The 19,924-nt window shown below is 41.8% G+C and overlaps 1 protein-coding gene across 1 annotated transcript in view; it reads left to right on the plus strand.

The window, feature by feature from the left end:
• The window catches only part of LOC128664783 (solute carrier family 35 member C2), a 157,096-nt gene that overhangs the window by 91,475 nt on the left and 45,697 nt on the right, over positions 1-19,924 (plus strand). The window contains exons 9-10 of the mRNA XM_053719611.1: positions 1,504-1,679; positions 1,765-1,894. Of these exons, the coding sequence (XP_053575586.1) occupies positions 1,504-1,679; positions 1,765-1,894 (306 nt within the window). The remainder of the gene's footprint in view (positions 1-1,503; positions 1,680-1,764; positions 1,895-19,924) is intronic.

The raw sequence follows: 19,924 nt of genomic DNA on the forward strand, positions 1-19,924 counted from the left end.
AGGCCTTGGTCAGGATCAGGCCTGTATTCAAACCAGTTACTCCTCCATGGAGTCTTAGTTTAGTTCTCAAAGTTCTTTAAGGGGCTCCGTTTGAGCCCATGCATTCTTTAGATATTAAGTTTGTTAGTTGTTATCTTGGAAAGTTTTATTTCTTGTTGCTATTTCTTCTGCTCGGAGAGTGTCAGAGCTCTCGGCATTACTGTATGAGTCTCATTTTATTTTCCATTCAGATAAAGTAGTTTTAAGTACTAAATTAGTATTCCTTCCTAAGGTTGTTTCTGATCAGAACATTAGGAGATTGTTGTTCCTTTCTTGTGTCCTAATCCTACCTCTCAGAAGGAACGGCTTCTGCACAATTAGGACGTGGTCCGTGCTTTAAGGTTTTACCTGCAGGCGACTAAGGACTTTAGTCAGTCGTCTTCCTTATTTGTGATTTTCTCAGGGAAACGTAAGGGACAAAAAGCTACAGCAACTTCTCTTTCTTTTTGGCTGAAGAGTATCATATGTTTTGCTTATGAGACTGCTGGACAGCAGCCTCCTTGAGAGAGTTACGGCTTATTCCACGAGGGCTGTTGCTTCCTCATGGGCATTCCAGAATGAAGCTTCTGTGGAACAGATTTGCAAGGCTGCTACTTAGTCCTCTCTTCACACTTTTTCAAAATTCTACAAATTTGACACTTTTGCCTTGGCTGAGGTCGCTTTTGGGAGAAAGGTTCTTCAAGTAGTGGTGCCTTCCGTTTAGGTTCCCTGTCTTGTCCCTCCCGTATCATCTGTGTACTCTAGCTTGAGTATTGAATCCCATTAGTAATTAAGATGATCCGTGGACTCATTGTGTCATAAAAAAGAAAAGAAAATTTATGCTTACCTGATATTTTTTTTTTTTTTTTGACACGATGAGTCCACGGCCCGTCCTGTTCTTGTAAGACAGGTTGTTGGTTATTATAAACTTCATACACCTCTGCACCTTGGTTTTTCGTTTCTTTCCTTAACTTCGGTCGAATGACTGGAGTGGGAGGAAAGGGAAAGGGAGGAGCTATTTAACAGCTTTGCTGTGGTGCTCTTTGTCGCCTCCTGCTGACCAGGAGGTGAATATCCCATTAGTAATTAAGATGATCCGTGGACTCATCGTGTAAAAAAATAAATACATTTATTAGGTAAGCATACACTTTCTTTGTGTGTGTGTATAAAATATACATGCAAATAATATGCTTATGTTTACATGTGTGTATTATATATATATATATACACACATTTAATTTTTTTTTTTTTTTAATTTTTTTTGCATGTCTCTATATTTTAAACAAATGTACAAAAGTTATCAAGAAACAAACTGGATAGTTTGACATTAAAATGTGATTATATGGCTCATATGTTTTAAATTGTGTGTGTTTTATAGCAATAGTGATTTCTTCAGTTGCCAGTTATAATGGAGATATAACAAGCCATCAGTGATACCAGTAGGCGTATTGTTGCTGCCTCTTACATGCTTCTGCCTTTCTGCAGGTCTTCACATATCTACATCAGAACTGCTTTTCCGTTTTCAGAATACTCAGGAGCTGTTGGTCCTTCTTGGCACCCTTTGTTTGGGGGGTCTCTTGGCCTTTGGACTGGGATATTCAGAATTTCTCCTTGTTTCCAAAACTTCCAGCCTTACATTGTCCATCGCAGGCATTTTTAAGGTGATATTGACATACTATGCCATATGTGAGGCCTGTGAGGAATATTGTGCATTGTAAAGCTTACTTGGACTTTTTCTTCCGACAGGAACTCTGTATACTTCTGTTGGCAACAAATTTACTGGGAGATGAGATGAGCCTCCTGAACTGGTTGGGGTTTGGGACCTGTGTCTCAGGCATAGCTCTTCATGTTGCTTTGAAGACCTCTCACTCCAAAGGTAAAACACAAGAACACGGACATATCTAGCTATAGAGCTTGTAGAGGTTCTATTTAGGGTGCATAAAGGCAGCTATATTAATACACATTGGGGTGCTGATAGACATTTAATGTAAGGGGCATTGAAAAACCACATGCTCAGAGGAATCTAAATTTACCCTTGCACATGGGACTATGTATGTAATTAAAAACCTACACACACACACATACATAATTTTATGTGATCAAGACATACAGCCTTCTTTTTTTTTTAAATTATAAATATTGGTATATTTACAGACCTAAGCACATTGAGTCAGAAGCAGAAATGTAAATGTGAGGGAAAACCCCCCGAAAGGCATGTACATTTGCACACATGGGAATATATGTAGAGACAGGATTAATGCGTCAAAATACAAGGTGGTATAAATAATATAAATAATTATACTGATGGAGATTCATTGTAAAATCTCTGCATTGGAGCATAAGAAGGCAGAATTACACAAGTAGGTATGCTATACACCAAATTCATGACAAACATACAAAATAAAGAATGAAAAATATTGTATAACAATCGGATGTATTGTTTAAAATGTCACTTATTTTAGGTAATATAGTTTAACAGTGTTTCTCAACCGCGGTCCTCAAGTACCCCCAACAGTCCTGGTTTTCATTATAGCTGAACCAGTGCACAGGTGAAGTAATCAGCTGATCAGTAACCAACCTGCTCTCATCCATCAGCTGATAATTTCACCTGTGTTCTAGTTCAGCTATAATGAAAACCAGGACTGTTGGGGGTACTTGGGGACCGTGGTTGAGAAACACTGGTTTAGAATGTAAACAAATTCAAATGTTGCCTATTTCTTTTACAAAGATATGACAAGTCCACGGATTTCATCCTTACTTGTGGGATATTAACCTCCTGCTAACAGGAAGTGGCAAAGAGCATCACAGCAGAGCTGTATATATAGCCCCTCCTCTTCCCCTCCACCCTCAGTCATTCTCTTTGCCTGTGTTATACTAGGAAGACATGGTAAAGTGAGGTGTTAGTTTCTTCAATCAAGACATTTTTTATTTTAAATGGTACCGGTGCGTACTATTTTCCTCAGGGGGATATGGAAGAAGATTTCTGCCATGAGGGTTGATGATCTTAGCATTTGTAACTAAGATCCACGCTGGTTCCCACAAGACTTCTGAAGGTAACCATGAGACATCTTCAGTGTGGAGACCGGTTTCATGCTACAAGCAGCATTAAGGTATGTGCAGCCTTTTTTCTGAGGAGACTTGGTGTATCAGAACTGGCTGGCATTATTTCCCTGTATGGGAATGGGGTAAGCAGTAAAACCTATTTTAATAAGAGGGGTGTTACTGGAGTCCCTATTTTTATATTTATCATTAGTTGATATTTGGGCATTATGTGACATGGGAGACAATATAAAAAACGATGTTTTATGTTTTTTATTTTTGGCACGTAAAACGTATTGGTTTTATGCTTGAGGGTTATATTGTGTGTGTATTTTTACTTTAGTGCAAAACTGCATTTCCATGCGGTGTTGTTTGGGCCTACTCCGACTTTTGACCTTAAGGGGCGGAGCCTATTTTGGCGCAATTTCTTCTGGCTTAGCAGCAGCAAACAGTAACTTGGTGGCTCCTGGACTGTGTAGCTGGTCTGAAGGGTTGGAAACTTGATTCAAAGTACCCTGGGGGCAGGTAGGCGCCACAGCAGAGCTGTGGCGAGGTGCAGAGTGTATTTTTATCCATCTTTTAACTACATGTTGATATAAGTACTTCTAAAGCCTTATTTCTGCCCTTGCTTCTGGGCGCAGTAATTTTTGGATTAACCAACGATATTAAGTTAAATTTGGGAATAATTTAACGTTTTTTGTGCATTTTGGAAAAATTGTTCACTTTTTCTTTTCTTTAAAGGCACAGTACACGTTTTTTCTAATGTTTATTTTTTGCTATAAATAAGTGTTTAAACATCTTTTGTGGTATTACTAGTCTGTTCAACATGTCTGACATTGAGGTTTCACATGTGTTTAGAAGCTATTGTGCAACCCCCTCTAACATTGTGTAACTTTTGTACTGAAAGGGCTTTACAATGTAAAAAGCATATTTTAAATAAAGTAAGTGTGCCTAGGGATGATTCTCAGTCTGAAGAGAATCAGGATATGCCATCCAATTCTCCCCAAGTGTCACAACCTTTTATGCCCACACAAGCAACGCCTAATGCTTCTAGTGCGTCTAATTCCTTTACTCTGCAGGAGATGGCTGGGGTTATGTCAACTACCCTTACAGAGGTATTGTCTAAATTACCAGTGTTGCAGGGTAAACGCAGTAGGTCAAGTATTAATGTAAATACTGAATCCTCTGATGCTTTATTAGCTATTTCCGATGTTCCCTGACAGTGCTCCGAGTTGGGGATCAGGGAATTACTGTCTGAGGGTGAAATTTCTGATTCAGGGAATGTTTTGCCTCAGACAGATTCGGATGCTATGTCATTTAAATTTAAGCTTGAACACCTCCGCCTGTTGCTTAGGGAGGTTTTAGCGACTCTGGATGATTGTGATCCTATTGTGATTCCTCCAGAGAAATTGTGTAAAATGGATAAATATTTGGAAGTTACTTACACTGATGTTTTTCCGGTTCCTAAGAGAATTTCGGAAATTATTAGAAAGGAATAGACCAGGTATACTGTTTTCTCCCTCTCCTAATTTTAAGAAAATGTTTCCTATATCGGATACCATTCGGGACTCATGGCAAGTGGTCCCTAAGGTAGAGGGAGCTATATCTTCCCTAGCTAAGCGTACTACTATACCCATTGAGGATAGTTGTGCTTTCAAGGATCCTATGGATAAGAAATTAGAGGGTCTACTAAAGAAATTATTTGTTAATCAGGGATTTCTTTTACAACCTATGGCTTGCATTGTTCCTGTAACTACTGCAGCAGCTTTTTGGTTTGAGGCTCTAGAAGAGTCTCTTAAGTTGAGACTCCATTAGATGACATTCTAGATAGAATTAAGGCTCTTAAGCTAGCTAATTATTTTATTACTGATGCCGCTTTTCAAATTGCTAAATTGAGCATTGTGGCTCAAATCTTGGTATGCTGATGTGTCATCAAAACATAAGCTTTTAGCTATTCCCTTTAAAGGTAAGACCCGTTTTTGGCCAGAATTGAAGGAGATCATTTCTGATATTACAGGAGGTAAGGGCCATGCCCTACCTCAGGATAGGTCGGTTAAATGAGGGGTAAACAGAATAATTTTCATTCCTTTCGGAACTTTAAAGGAGGACCCCACACTTCTTCTTCTTCTTTTTCTTCTTCTTCTTCCACAAAGCAGCATGAAGGGGTGGCCCACGATCCGGGACCGGATCTAGTAGGGGGCAGACTTTCTTTCTTTGCTCAGACTTGGGCAATAGATGTTCAGGATTCCTGGGCACTAGAAATAGTGACCCACGGTTATCAATTGGATTTCAAGGATTTTCTCCCAAGAGGGAGATTTCATCTTTCAAAATTATCTGCAAACCAGATAAAGAGAGAGGCGTTCTTACGCTGTATAAAAGACCTTTCTCTTGTAAGGTGTATCCAGTCCACGGATCATCCATTACTTGTGGGATATTCTCCTTCCCAACAGGAAGCTGCAAGAGGATCACCCACAACAGAGCTGTCTATATAGCTCCTCCTCTAACTGCCACTCCCAGTCATTCTCTTGCAGCTCTCGACAAGAAAGGAAGTAGCTAGAGAGATGTGGTGTTTTTATTTAGTTTATCTTCAATCAAAAGTTTGTTATTTTCTAATGGTACCGGAGTTGTACTATTTTAGCCCCAGGCAGAAAGTAGAAGAAGAGTCTGCCTGTGGTCTTTGATGATCTTAGCAGGTTGTAACTAAGATCCATTGCTGTTCTCGCACATAACGGAAGAGAGAGGTAACTTCAGCTGGGGGAATGGCGTGCAGGGTCTCCTGCTATGAGGTATGTGCAGTTTAAATTTTTCTAGAGAAATGAATATGCTAGAAAATGCTGTTAATACCGGATTTATTTAAGGTAAGCCTGATTACAGTGATTTAATAACGACTAGTATCATGCTTGCTGTAAAAGGTAATATTCTTATTACTTTCTCACATTACTGAAAAATAAAACGTTTGCTGGAAGTGTTTAAACGTTTTTTTATACATATTGGTGATAAAACTTTATTGGGGCCCAGTTTTTTCCACATGGCTGGATAGATTTTGCCTAGGGATAGTTTTGTTAGGCCCTCTCACTGTGAATACAGGTTGGGAGGGGCCTATTTTCGCGCCTAAATGCGCATTAGATTTTGCAGCTTGAGACATCCAGTTTCCCTGAAGGAGTCCCCTGAACGCTTAGGACCTCTCTAAAGGGTGTTTGTGCCTTTCAAAGTCGTTATATGGGCAGGTAGGGCCACAGCAGAGCTGTGGCAGTTTGTTGTGACTGTTGAAAAACGTTTATATGGTTTTTTTTTTATCCGGTTTTGAAACTAAGGGGTTAATCATCCATTTGCAAGTGGGTGCAATGCTCTGTTAGTCTATTATACACCCTGTAAAAATTTCGTAAGATTTACTGCTTTTATCACTGTTTTTCAATTTCTGACAAAATTTGTTTCTCTTAAAGGCACAGTACCGTTTTTATTTTTTGCTTGTTTACATTTATCAAAGTGTTTTCCAAGCTTGCTGGTCTCATTGCTAGTCTGTTTAAACATGTCTGACATAGAGGAAACTCCTTGTTCATTATGTTTAGAAGCAATTGTGGAACCCCCTCTTAGAATGTGTACCAAATGTACTGATTTTACTTTAAGTTATAAAGATCATATTCTGTCTTTAAAAGATTTATCACCAGAGGAAACTGATAAGGGGGAAGTTATGCAGACTAACTCGCCCCACGTGTCAGAACCTTTGACTCCCGCTCAAGGGACTCCCGCTCAAGAGGCACCAAGTACATCTAGCGCGCCCATGGCGTTTACTTTACAAGACATGGCGGCAGTTATGGATCATACCCTTACAGCGGTATTGTCCAAACTACCAGGGTTACAAGGAAAGCGATACAGCTCTGGGGCTAGAAAAAATACAGAGCACTCTGACGCTTTAGTAGCTATGTCTGATATCCCCTCACAATATGCAGAAGCTGAGGCAGGAGAGCTTCTTTCTGTGGGTGATTTTTTGTGACTCAGGGAAGATGCTTCAACCTGATTCTGATATGTCAACATTTAAATTTAAGCTTGAACAAATCCGCGTGTTGCTCAGGGAGGTTTTAGCTACTCTGGATGACTGTGACACCATTATAGTGCCAGAGAAATTGTGTAGTTTGGATAAATACTATGCAGTGCCTGTTTACACTGATGTTTTTCCAATACCTAAAAGGTTTTCAGAAATTATTACTAAGGAATGGGATAGACCAGGTGTACCGTTCTCTCCCCCTCCTATTTTTAAGAAAATGTTTCCAATAGATGCCGCTACACGGGACTTATGGCAAACGGTCCCTAAGGTGGAGGGAGCAGTTTCTACCCTAGCTAAGCGTACAACTATCCCCGTCGAGGACAGTTGTGCTTTCCTAGATCCAATGGATAAAAAGTTAGAGGGTTACCTTAAGAAAATGTTTATTCAACAAGGTTTTATTCTCCAGCCTCTTGCATGCATTGCCCCAGTCACTGCTGCTGCGGCCTTCTGGTTTGAGTCTCTGGAAGAGGCCTTACAGGTAGAAACTCCTGTGGATGATATACTTGACAAGCTTAAAGCGCTTAAGCTAGCCAATTCATTTGTTTCTGACGCCGTTGTTCATTTAACTAAACTAACGGCTAAGAACTCAGGTTTTGCTATTCAGGCGCGTAGGGCGCTATGGCTTAAATCCTGGTCAGCTGACGTTACTTCAAAGTCTAAGCTTCTCAATATTCCCTTCAAGGGGCAGACCCTATTCGGGCATGGACTGAAGGAGATCATTTCTGATATTTCTGGAGGAAAAGGTCATGCACTTCCTCAGGATAGGTCTAACAAATTAAGGACCAAACAAACTAATTTTCGTGCCTTTCGAAACTTTAAGACGAGCGCTGCATCATCTTCCTCTAATACAAAACAAGAAGGAAATTTTGCCCAGTCCAAGCCGGTCTGGAGACCTAACCAGGCTTGGAACAAAGGTAAACAGGCCAAGAAGCCTGCTGCTGCCTCTAAGACCGCATGAATGATTGGCCCCCGATCCGGTAACGGATCTAGTAGGGGGCAGACTTTCTCTCTTCGCCCAGGTTTGGGCAAGAGACGTCCAGGATCCCTGGGCGTTGGAAATTGTGTCCCAGGGATATCTTCTGGACTTCAAAGCTTCTTCCCCAAAAGGAAGATTTCACCTTTCACAATTATCTGCAGACCAGATAAAGAGAGAGGCATTCTTACATTGTGTTCAAGACCTCCTAGTTATGGGAGTGATCCACCCAGTTCCAAAGGAGGAACAGGGGCAAGGATTCTATTCAAATCTATTTGTGGTTCCCAGGAAAGAGGGAACCTTCAGACCAATCTTAGATCTCAAGATCCTAAACAAATTTGTCCCATCTTTCAAGATGGAGACTATTCGAACCATCCTACCTATGATCCAGGAGGGTCAATACATGACTCCCGTGGACTTAAAGGATGCTTATCTTCACATTCCGATACACAAAGATCATCATCGGTTTCTCAGGTTCGCCTTCCTAGACAGGCATTACCAGTTTGTGGCTCTTCCCTTTGGGTTAGCTACGGCACCAAGAATCTTTACGAAGGTTCTGGGGTCACTTCTGGCGGTTCTAAGGCCGCGGGGCATAGCAGTAGCCCCTTACTTAGACGACATTCTGATACAGGCGTCGAATTTCCAAATTGCCAAGTCCCATACGGACATTGTTCTGGCATTCCTGAGGTCTCATGGGTGGAAAGTGAACGAAAAGAAGAGTTCTCTATCCCCTCTCACAAGAGTTTCCTTCCTGGGAACTCTGATAGATTCTGTAGGAACGAGGATTTACCTGACAGAGGCCAGGTTGTCAAAACTTCTAAATTCCTGCCGTGTTCTTTATTCTACTTCTCACCCTTCGGTGGCTCAGTGTATGGAAGTAATCGGCTTAATGGTAGCGGCTATGGACATAGTGCCGTTTGCCCACCTACATCTCAGACCGCTGCAACTCTGCACGCTCAGTCAGTGGAATTGGGATTACACAGATTAGTCCCCTTTACTAAATCTGGATCAAGAGACCAGGGATTCTCTTCTCTGGTGGCTATCTCGAGTCCATCTGTCCAAAGGTATGACCTTCCACAGGCCAGATTGGACAATAGTAACAACAGATGCCAGCCTTCTGGGCTGGGGGCAGTCTGGAACTCTCTGAAGGCTCAGAGGTCATGGATTCAGAAGGAGGCTCTCCTTCTGATAAACATTCTGGAACTAAGAGCAATATTCAATGCTCTTCACGGTTGGCCTCATCTAGCTGCAGTGAGGTTAATCAGATTTCAGTCGGACAACATCACGACTGTAGCTTACATCAACCATCAAGGGGGAACAAGGAGTTCCCTAGCGATGTTGGAGGGTTCAAAGATAATTCGTTGGGCAGAGATTCTTTCTTGCCACATATCAGCTATCCATATCCCAGGAGTAGAGAACTGGGAGGCGGATTTTCTAAGTCGACAGACTTTTCATCCGGGGGAGTGGGAGCTCCATCCGGAGGTGTTTGCACAGTTGATTCAACGTTGGGGCAAACCAGAACTGGATCTCATGGCGTCTCGCCAGAACGCCAAGCTTCCTTGTTACGGATCCAGGTCCAGTGATCCCAAGGCAGCGCTGATAGATGCTCTAGCAGCGCCTTGGTCCTTCAACCTGGCTTATGTGTTTCCACCGTTTCCTCTGCTCCCTCGTCTGATTGCCCAGGTCAAGCAGGAGAGAGCATCAGTGATTTTGATAGCACCTGCGTGGCCACGCAGGACTTGGTATGCAGAGCTGGTGGACATGTCATCCTTTCCACCATGGACTCTGCCTCTGAGGCAGGACCTTCTACTTCAGGGTCCTTTCAACCATCCAAATCTAATTTCTCTGCGGCTGACTGCTTGGAGATTGAACGCTTGATTTTATCAAAGCGTGGTTTCTCCGAGTCGGTCATTGATACCTTAATACAGGTGCGAAAGCCTGTCACCAGGAAAATCTATCATAAGATATGGTGTAAATATCTTCATTGGTGTGAATCCAAGGGTTACTCATGGAGTAAGGTCAGGATTCCTAGGATATTATCTTTTCTCCAAGATGGATTGGAGAAGGGTTTGTCAGCAAGTTCCTTAAAGGGACAGTTTTCTGCTCTGTCTATTCTTTTGCACAAACGTCTGGCTGAGGTTCCAGACATGCAGGCGTTTTGTCAGTTTTTAGTCAGAATTAAGCCTGTGTTTAAACCTGTTGCTCCGCCTTGGAGTTTAAATTTAGTTCTTAAGGTTCTTCAAGGGGTTCCGTTTGAACCTTTGCATTCCATAGATATTAAGCTTTTATCTTGGAAAGTTTTGTTTTTAGTAGCTATCTCCTCGGCTCGAAGAGTTTCGGAGTTATCTGCTTTACAATGTGATTCTCCTTATCTCATTTTTCATTCCGATAAGGTAGTGTTACGTACCAAACCTGGTTTTCTACCTAAGGTGGTATCTAATAAAAATATCAATCAGGAGATTGTTGTACCGTCACTGTGTCCTAATCCTTCTTCAAAGAAGGAACGTCTTTTACACAATCTTGACGTGGTTCGTGCTTTAAAGTTTTATTTACAAGCTACTAAAGATTTTCGTCAAACATCTTCATTGTTTGTTGTCTACTCTGGACAGAGGAGAGGCCAAAAGGTTTCGGCAACTTCTCTTTCTTTTTGGCTAAGGAGTATAATACGCTTAGCTTATGAGATTGCTGGCCAGCAGCCTCCTGAAAGGATTACAGCTCATTCTACTAGAGCGGTAGCTTCCACATGGGCTTTTAAGAACAAGGCTTCTGTTGAACAGATTTGTAAGGCGGCGACTTGGTCTTCGCTTCATACTTTTTCAAAATTCTATAAATTTGCTACTTTTGCTTCTTCGGAGGCTATTTTTGTTAGAAAGGTTTTGCAGGCAGTGGTGCCTTCCGTTTAAGCACCTGCCTTGTCCCTCCCTTCATCCTTGTCCTATAGCTTAGTTATTGGTATCCCACAAGTAATGAATGATCCGTGGACTGGATACACCTTACAAGAGAAAACAAAATTTATGCTTACCTGATAAATTTATTTCTCTTGTGGTGTATCCAGTCCACGGCCCGCCCTGTCATTTTAAGGCAGGTGTGTTTTTATTTTTTAAACTACAGTCACCACTGCACCCTATGGTTTCTCCTTTCTCTTGCTTGTCTTCGGTCGAATGACTTGGAGTGGCAGTTAGAGGAGGAGCCTATATAGACATGTCTGCTGTGGGTGATCCTCTTGCAGCTTCCTGTTGGGAAAGAGAATATCCCACAAGTAATGGATGATCCGTGGACTGGATACACCACAAGAGAAATAAATTTATCAGGTAAGCATAAATTTTGTTTTTTACTATGGGAGTAATCTGTCCTGTTCCAAAATTGGAACAGGGACAGGGGTTTTACTCAAACCTATTTGTGGTCCCCAAAAAAGAGGGAACGTTCAGACCCATTTTGGACCTCAAGTGTCTAAACAAATTTCTAAGAGTTCCATCATTCAAGATGGAGACAATTCGAACGATTTTGCCAATGATCCAGGAGGGTCAATATATGACTACCGTGGATTTGAAGGATGCTTACCTTCATATTCCAATCCACAAAGATCATCGGTTTCTAAGGTTTGCCTTCTTGGACAAACATTATCAGTTCGTGGCTCTTCCTTTCGGGTTGGCCACAGCACCCAGAATCTTCACAAAGGTTCTATGGTCTCTTTTGGCGGTTTTCAGACCACAAGGGATAGCGGTGGCGCCTTATCTGGACAATATTCTGATTCAGGCGTCAAAATATCATCTGACAAAATCTCACACGGACACAGTGTTGTCTTTTCAGAGAACTCACGGCTGGAAGGTGAACATAGAGAAGAGTTCACTTGTTCCACAGACAAGGATTCCTTTCTTGGGAACTCTGATAGCCATGAAAGTATTTCTGACGGACGTCAGAAAATCAAAGATTTTGAATACTTGCCGAGCACTTCTGTCCATTCCTCGGCCATCAGTGACTCAGTGTATGGAGGTAATTGGATTAATGGTAGCGGCAATGGACATCGTTCCGTTTGCTCGCTTTCATCTCAGACCACTGCAACTGTGCATGCTTGGTCAGTGGAATGGGGATTATGCGGATTTATCTCCAAACATAATTCTGGATCAAGAGACCAGAAACTCTCTTCTTTGGTGGTTGACGCCGGATCATCTGTCCCAGGGGACTTGTTTCCGCAGACCCTCGTGGGTGATAGTGACAACAGATGCCAGCCTTCTGGGCTGGGGTGCAGTTTGGAATTCCCTGAAGGCTCAGGGTGTTTGGGCTCAAGTGGAGTCTCTACTTCCAATCAATATTTTTGGAACTGAGGGCAATATTCAATGCGCTTCAGGCGTGGCATCAGTTGGCTTTGGCCAAATTCATCAGATCCCAGTCGGACAACATAACGACTGTGGCATATGTAAATCATCAGGGGGGAACAAGGAGTTCCTTAGCGATGATAGAAGTATCCAAGATAATCAGTTGGGCAGAGGCCCACTCTTGTTATCTGTCAGCGATCTACATTCCAGGGGTAGAGAACTGGTAAGCAGATTTTCTAAGTCGACAGACTTTTCATCCGGGGGAGTGGGAACTCCATTGATTCTCAGATGGGGCAGACCGGAATTGGATTTGATGGCATCTCGTCAGAATGCCAAGCTTCCAACATACGGATCCGGTCAAGGGATCCTCAGGCCGAACTGATAGATGCCTTGGCAGTACCTTGGTTGTTCAGCCTAGCTTATGTGTTTCCCCCGTTTCCTCTCCTCCCACGCGTGATTGCTCAAATCAAACAGGAGAGAGCTTCAGTGATCCTGATAGCGCCTGCGTGGCCACGCAGGACTTAGTATGCGGATCTAGTGGACATGTCCTCTTTGCCACCGTGGAAACTTCCCCTGAGACAGTACCTTCTCATTCAAGGTCCTTTCCAACATCCAAATCTAATTTCTCTGCAACTGACTGCGTGGAGATTGAACGCTTGATTTTATCGAAGCAAGGATTCTCTGATTCAGTTATCAATACTTTGATTTAGGCTAAAAAGCCTGTCACTAGAAAAATCTATCATAAGATATGGCGTAAATATCTTTATTGGTGTTAATCCAAGGGTTACTCATGGAGTAAAGTTAGGATTCCTAGGATTTTGTCTTTTCTCCAAGAAGGATTGGAGAAAGGGTTATCAGCAAGTTCCTTAAAGGGACAAATTTCAGCTTTGTCAATCCTGTTTCACAAACGTTTGGCAAATGTATCAGATGTTGAGTCTTTTTGTCAGGCTCTATCTAGAATTAAGCCTGTATTTAGACCTATTACTCCTCCCTGGAGTTTGAATTTAGTTCTTCGAGTTCTGCAAGGGGTTCCGTTTGAACCTATGCATTCCATAGATATTAAACTATTATCTTGGAAAGTTCTGTTTTTGGTTGTTATTTCTTCTGCTCGAAGAGTTTCTGAGCTTTCAGCATTACAGTTTGATTGGCCTTATCTCATATTTCATTCTGATAAGGTGGTTTTACGTACCAAACCTGGGTTCCTTCCTAAGGTTGTTTCGAATAAGAATATTAATCAGGAAATTGTTGTTCCTTCCTTGTGTCCTAATCCTTCTTCTAAGAAGGAGTGTCTGTTACATAACTTGGACGTGGTCCGTGCCTTAAAGTTTTACTTACAGGCAACTAAGGATTTCCGTCAATCATCTTCATTATTAATTGTTTATTCTGGAAAGCGTAGGGGTCAGAAAGCTACGGCTACCTCTCTTTCTTTTTGGCTGAGAAGTATCATCCGCCTGGCATATGAGACTGCTGGACAGCAGCCTCCTGAAAGAATTACGGCTCATTCTACTAGGGCTGTGGCTTCCACATGGGCTTTTAAAAACGATGCATCTGTGGAACAGATTTCTAAGGCTGCGACTTGTTCATCCCTTCACACCTTTTCCAAATTTTACAAATTTGATACTTTTGCTTCTTCTGAGGCTATCTTTGGGAGAAAGGTTCTTCAAGCAGGGGTGCCTTCCGTTTAGGTTCCTGTCTTGTCCCTCCCTTTCATCCGTGTCCTATTGCTTTGGTATTGGTTTCCCACAAGTAAGGATGAAATACGTGGACTCGTCATATGTTTGTAAAAGAAAACTAAATTTATGCTTACCTGTTAAATTACTTTCTTTTACGATATGACAAGTCCACGGCCCACCCTGTTCTTTTTAAGACAGTTTTTCTTTATATTTTTTGTAAACTTCAGTCACCTCTGCACCTTTTTAGCCTTTCCTTTTTCCCTTCCTATACCTTCGGCGATTGACTGAGGATGGAAGGGGAGGGGCTATATATACAGCTCTGCTGTGGTGCTCTTTGCCACTTCCTGTTAGCAGGAGGTTAATATCCCACAAGTAAGGATGAAATCTGTGGACTTGTCATATTGTAAAAGAAAGTAATTTATCAGGTAAGCATAAATTTAGTTTTTGTTACTGAAATAAATAGCCTATGCCACAGATGACAACTATCAATCAGATGGGCAGGTATTCTTGGTATGTGCATTCTTAGCAGTATGAGAGCCGCCTGTATGTACAGTATTTTATTTGTTTATCTAGGGCTGATTGAACTGGCATTTCTGATGAGGGGGTCTCTGTGCAAACTATTCATGTCAGTAAGCAGTTAATAGGTCATATTTATAAGGGAGAGAAATAGTTGTGTCATTGATAGCCAGTTTGCCCATGAGTCTTAGTAAGGATATATTTATGAGGATGAAAATACAACACCAATTTTCAGAAAAATATGGGACAGTATGGAAAATGCAAAAACTAACAAACAAAAGGAGTAATTTGAAAATTAATTTCACCCTGTACTATATTGACAACACATTAACACATTATTTGATGTTTAACTTTGTGAATGTAATGTATCTTTGAACATAAACACTCATTTCAAATCTGATGATTGCAACAGACTCCAAAAAGTTTGGGGCAGTCGACTGTTTACCACTATGTAACATCACCTTTTCTTTTAATAACACTTATTAAGCGTTTGGGCAGTGAAGAACACCAGTTGGTTAAGTTTAGCAAGCTGTATTTTCCCCCATTCATCCATTATGCATGTCTTATGCATGACTTCAGCTGCGCAACTGTACGGGGCATTTGTTGCCTTATTTTGTGCTTCATAATGCACCACATATTCTCAATCGGAGACAGGTCAGGACTGCAGGCAGGCCATGCTAGCACCAGTACTCTCTCCTTACGCAACCATGCTCTTGTAATCCGGGCAGAATGTGGTTTGGCGTTGTCCTGCTGGATAATGCAGGGACATCCCTTGAAAGATGACGTCTGGATGGCAGCATATGTTGCTCCAAATGTACACATATCTTTCTGCCTTAAAGGGCCATAATACCCAAATGTTGAAACACTTGAAAGTGATGCAGCATAGCTGTAAAAAGCTGACAGGAAAATATCACCTGAACATCTCTATGTAAAAAGAAAGATATTTTTCCTCAAAAATTCCTCAGTAGTCACATCCCATTGTAAGGACTTCTAAGCAGCGAATCAGTATGTCTGTCCCGGGACAGCGGAAGGAGCGAGTTTTCGTGCACTCTCATCTTATTTTTCTATTAAGTTTAAGGAAGTTTACTATGAAATCTCATGAGAGTTAAGTGAAATCTCATGAGATCCCAGTAAGAGTTCATGACCTCAGCACTGTGATGCTGATTGGCTGCTGTTTATTTCTTCATTTTTTTTTAGTTTTTTTTTACCTGCAGCTGGGCAACAGCTGAGTATAACTTTTTACACAGAACTGCTGAGCTGAGGAGATTGTGAGGTAAAATACCTTCCTTTTTTACATAGAGATGCTCAGGTGATATTTTCCTGTCTGCTTTTTACAGTTATACTGCATCAGTTTCAAGTGATTTTAGCATATGAGTATTATATCCCTTTAATTATGTCCTCACAGATTTGCAAGTTACCCATGCCATGGGCACTGACCGCCCCTGACCCCCCCCCCCCCCCATACCATGACAAATGCTGGTTTTTGGACCTGATGCTGATAACATCTTGGATGGTCCTTCTCCTCTTTGACTCGGAGAACACGGCTGTTTTTTCCAAAAACTATTTGAAATGTTCACTCGTCAGACCACAAAACAAGATTCCACTCTGTTACTGTCCATCTCAGATAAGACTGAGCCCAGAGAAGTCAGCGGCGCTTCTGGACAGTGTTGATGTATGGCTTCTGCCTTGCATAAAAAAAAAGCCTTAACTTGCATCTGTGGCTGCAGCAGCGAATGGTGTTGACTGACAAAGGTTTACCAAAGTATTCCCAAGCCCATGTCAGGATATCTATTACAGACTCATGATGGTTTTTGAGACAGTGACGTCTGAGGGATCGAAGATCACGCGTATTCAGAAGTGGTTTTGGCCTTGCCCTTTACGCATTGAGATTTGACCGGATTCCTTGAATTTTTTAATTATATTGTGCACTGTAGAAGGTGAAATGCCCAAGATTCTACCGATTTTGTCTTCGGGGAATTATGTTCTCAAAGTGTTAGATTATTCGCTGATGCATCTTTTAGCAAATTGGTGAGCCTCAACCCATCCTTGCTTTTGAAGAACTAGGCCTTTCTCTTGTTAAGTGTATCCAGTCCACGGATCATCCATTACTTGTGGGATATTCTCCTTCCCAACAGGAAGTTGCAAGAGGATCACCCACAGCAGAGCTGCTATATAGCTCCTCCCCTCACTGCCATATCCAGTCATTCTCTTGCAACTCTCAACTAAGATGGAGGTCGTAAGAGGACTGTGGTGTTTTATACTTAGTTTATTTCTTCAATCAAAAGTTTGTTATTTTTAAATGGTACCGGAGTGTACTGTTTATCTCAGGCAGTATTTGGAAGAAGAATCTGCCTGCGTTTTCTATGATCTTAGCAGAAGTAACTAAGATCCTTTGCTGTTCTCACATATTCTGAGGAGTGAGGTAACTTTAGAGGGGGAATAGCGTGCAGGTTTCCTGCAATAAGGTATGTGCAGTTAAAATATTTCTCCAACATAGGTGTGTCCGGTCCACGGCGTCATCCTTACTTGTGGGATATTCTCTTCCCCAACAGGAAATGGCAAAGAGCCCAGCAAAGCTGGTCACATGATCCCTCCTAGGCTCCGCCTACCCCAGTCATTCTCTTTGCCGTTGCACTCATTCCCAGGCTGGTAGCCAGGATCAATCAGGAGAGGGCTTCGGTGATCTTGATAGCTCCTGCGTGGCCACGCAGGACTTGGTATGCAGACCTGGTGAATATGTCATCGGCTCCACCATGGAAGCTACCTTTGAGACAGGACCTTCTTGTTCAAGGTCCATTCGAACATCCGAATCTGGTTTCCCTCCAACTGACTGCTTGGAGATTGAACGCTTGATTTTATCAAAGTGTGGGTTTTCAGATTCTGTAATAGATACTCTGATTCAGGCTAGAAAGCCTGTAACTAGAAAAATTTACCATAAGATATGGAAAAAAATATATCTGTTGGTGTGAATCTAAAGGATTCCCATGGAACAAGATAAAAATTCCTAAGATTCTATCCTTTCTACAAGAAGGTTTGGAGAAAGGATTATCTGCAAGTTCTCTGAAGGGACAGATCTCTGCGTTATCTGTTTTACTTCACAAAAGGCTGGCAGCTGTGCCAGACGTTCAAGCGTTTGTTCAGGCTCTGGTTAGAATCAAGCCTGTTTACAGACCTTTGACTCCTCCCTGGAGTCTTAATCTAGTTCTTTCAGTTCTTCAAGGGGTTCCGTTTGAACCCTTACATTCCGTAGATATTAAGTTATTATCTTGGAAAGTTTTGTTTTTTGCGTACTAAGCCTGGTTTTCTTCCGAAAGTTGTTTCCAACAAGAATATTAACCAGGAGATAGTTGTACCTTCTTTGTGTCAGAATCCAGTTTCAAAGAAGGAACGTTTGTTGCACAATTTGGACGTAGTCCGTGCTCTAAAATTCTATTTAGAGGCCACTAAAGATTTCAGACAAACATCTTCTTTGTTTGTTGTTTATTCTGGTAAAAGTAGAGGTCAAAAGGCAACTTCTACCTCTCTTTCTTTTTGGCTTAAAAGCATTATCCGATTGGCTTATGAGACTGCCGGACGGCAGCCTCCTGAAAGAATCACAGCTCATTCCACTAGGGCTGTGGCTTCCACATGGGCCTTCAAGAACGAGGCTTCTGTTGACCAGATATGTAAGGCAGCGACTTGGTCTTCACTGCACACTTTTGCCAAATTTTACAAATTTGATACTTTTGCTTCTTCAGAGGCTATTTTTGGGAGAAAGGTTTTGCAAGCCGTGGTGCCTTCCATTTAGGTGACCTGATTTGCTCCCTCCCTTCATCCGTGTCCTAAAGCTTTGGTATTGGTTCCCACAAGTAAGGATGGCGCCGTGGACCGGACACACCTATGTTGGAGAAAACAGAATTTATGCTTACCTGATAAATTACTTTCTCCAACGGTGTGTCCGGTCCACGGCCCGCCCTGGTTTTTTTAATCAGGTCTGATGAATTATTTTCTCTAACTACAGTCACCACGGTATCATATGGTTTCTCCTATGCATATTTCCTCCTGTACGTCGGTCGAATGACTGGGGTAGGCGGAGCCTAGGAGGGATCATGTGACCAGCTTTGCTGGGCTCTTTGCCATTTCCTGTTGGGGAAGAGAATATCCCACAAGTAAGGATGACGCCGTGGACCGGACACACCGTTGGAGAAAGTAATTTATCAGGTAAGCATAAATTCTGTTTTTTCTAGGGATGGAATTTGCTAGAAAATGCTGCTGATACCGAAGTAATGTAAGTAAAGCCTTAAATGCAGTGATAGCGACTGGTATCAGGCTTATTAATAGAGATACATACTCTTATAAAAGTGTATTTCTCCAACATAGGTGTGTCCGGTCCACGGCGTCATCCTTACTTGTGGGATATTCTCTTCCCCAACAGGAAATGGCAAAGAGCCCAGCAAAGCTGGTCACATGATCCCTCCTAGGCTCCGCCTTCCCCAGTCATTCTCTTTGCCGTTGCACAGGCAACATCTCCACGGAGATGGTTAAGAGTTTTTTGGTGTTAAATGTAGTTTTTATTCTTCAATCAAGAGTTTGTTATTTTAAAATAGTGCTGGTATGTACTATTTACTCTGAAACAGAAAAAAGGATGAAGATTTCTGTTTGTAAGAGGAAGATGATTTTAGCAACCGTTACTAAAATCGATGGCTGTTTCCACACAGGACTGTTGAGATGAAGTAACTTCAGTTGGGGGAAACAGTGTGCAGACTTTGCTGCTTGAAGTATGACACATTTCTAACAAGACTTGGTAATGCTGGAAGCTGTCATTTTCCCTATGGGATCCGGTAAGCCATTTTTATTAATAAGAATAAAGGGCTTCACAAGGGCTTTAAAGACTGGTAGACATTTTTCTGGGCTAAAACGATTAATTTATAAGCATTTTTAATAGTTTATAGCTTTGAGGAGTTATTTTATTCTTGGGAATTATGTTAAAAAAAACGGGAGGCACTGTATTGGACACCTTTTTCACTGGGGGCCTTCTCTAATCATAGGCAGAGCCTCATTTTCGCGCCACTAATGCGCAGTTGTTTTTGGGAAGCAAGGCATGCAGATGCATGTGTGAGGAGCTCAGATACACAGAAAAAGCTTACTGAAGGCGTCATTTGGTATCGTATTCCCCTCTAGGCTTGGTTGGGTCTCAGTAAAGCAGATACCAGGGACTGTATAGGGGTTAAATATAAAAACGGCTCCGGTTCCGTTATTTTAAGAGTTAAAGCTTTCAAATTTGGTGTGCAATACTTTTAAGGCTTTAAGACACTGTGGTGAAATTTTGGTGAATTTTGAACAATTCCTTAATACTTTTTCACAT

This window comes from Bombina bombina, chromosome 1 (assembly GCF_027579735.1).
Source record: "Bombina bombina isolate aBomBom1 chromosome 1, aBomBom1.pri, whole genome shotgun sequence".
Classification (NCBI taxonomy): Eukaryota; Metazoa; Chordata; class Amphibia; order Anura; family Bombinatoridae; genus Bombina; species Bombina bombina.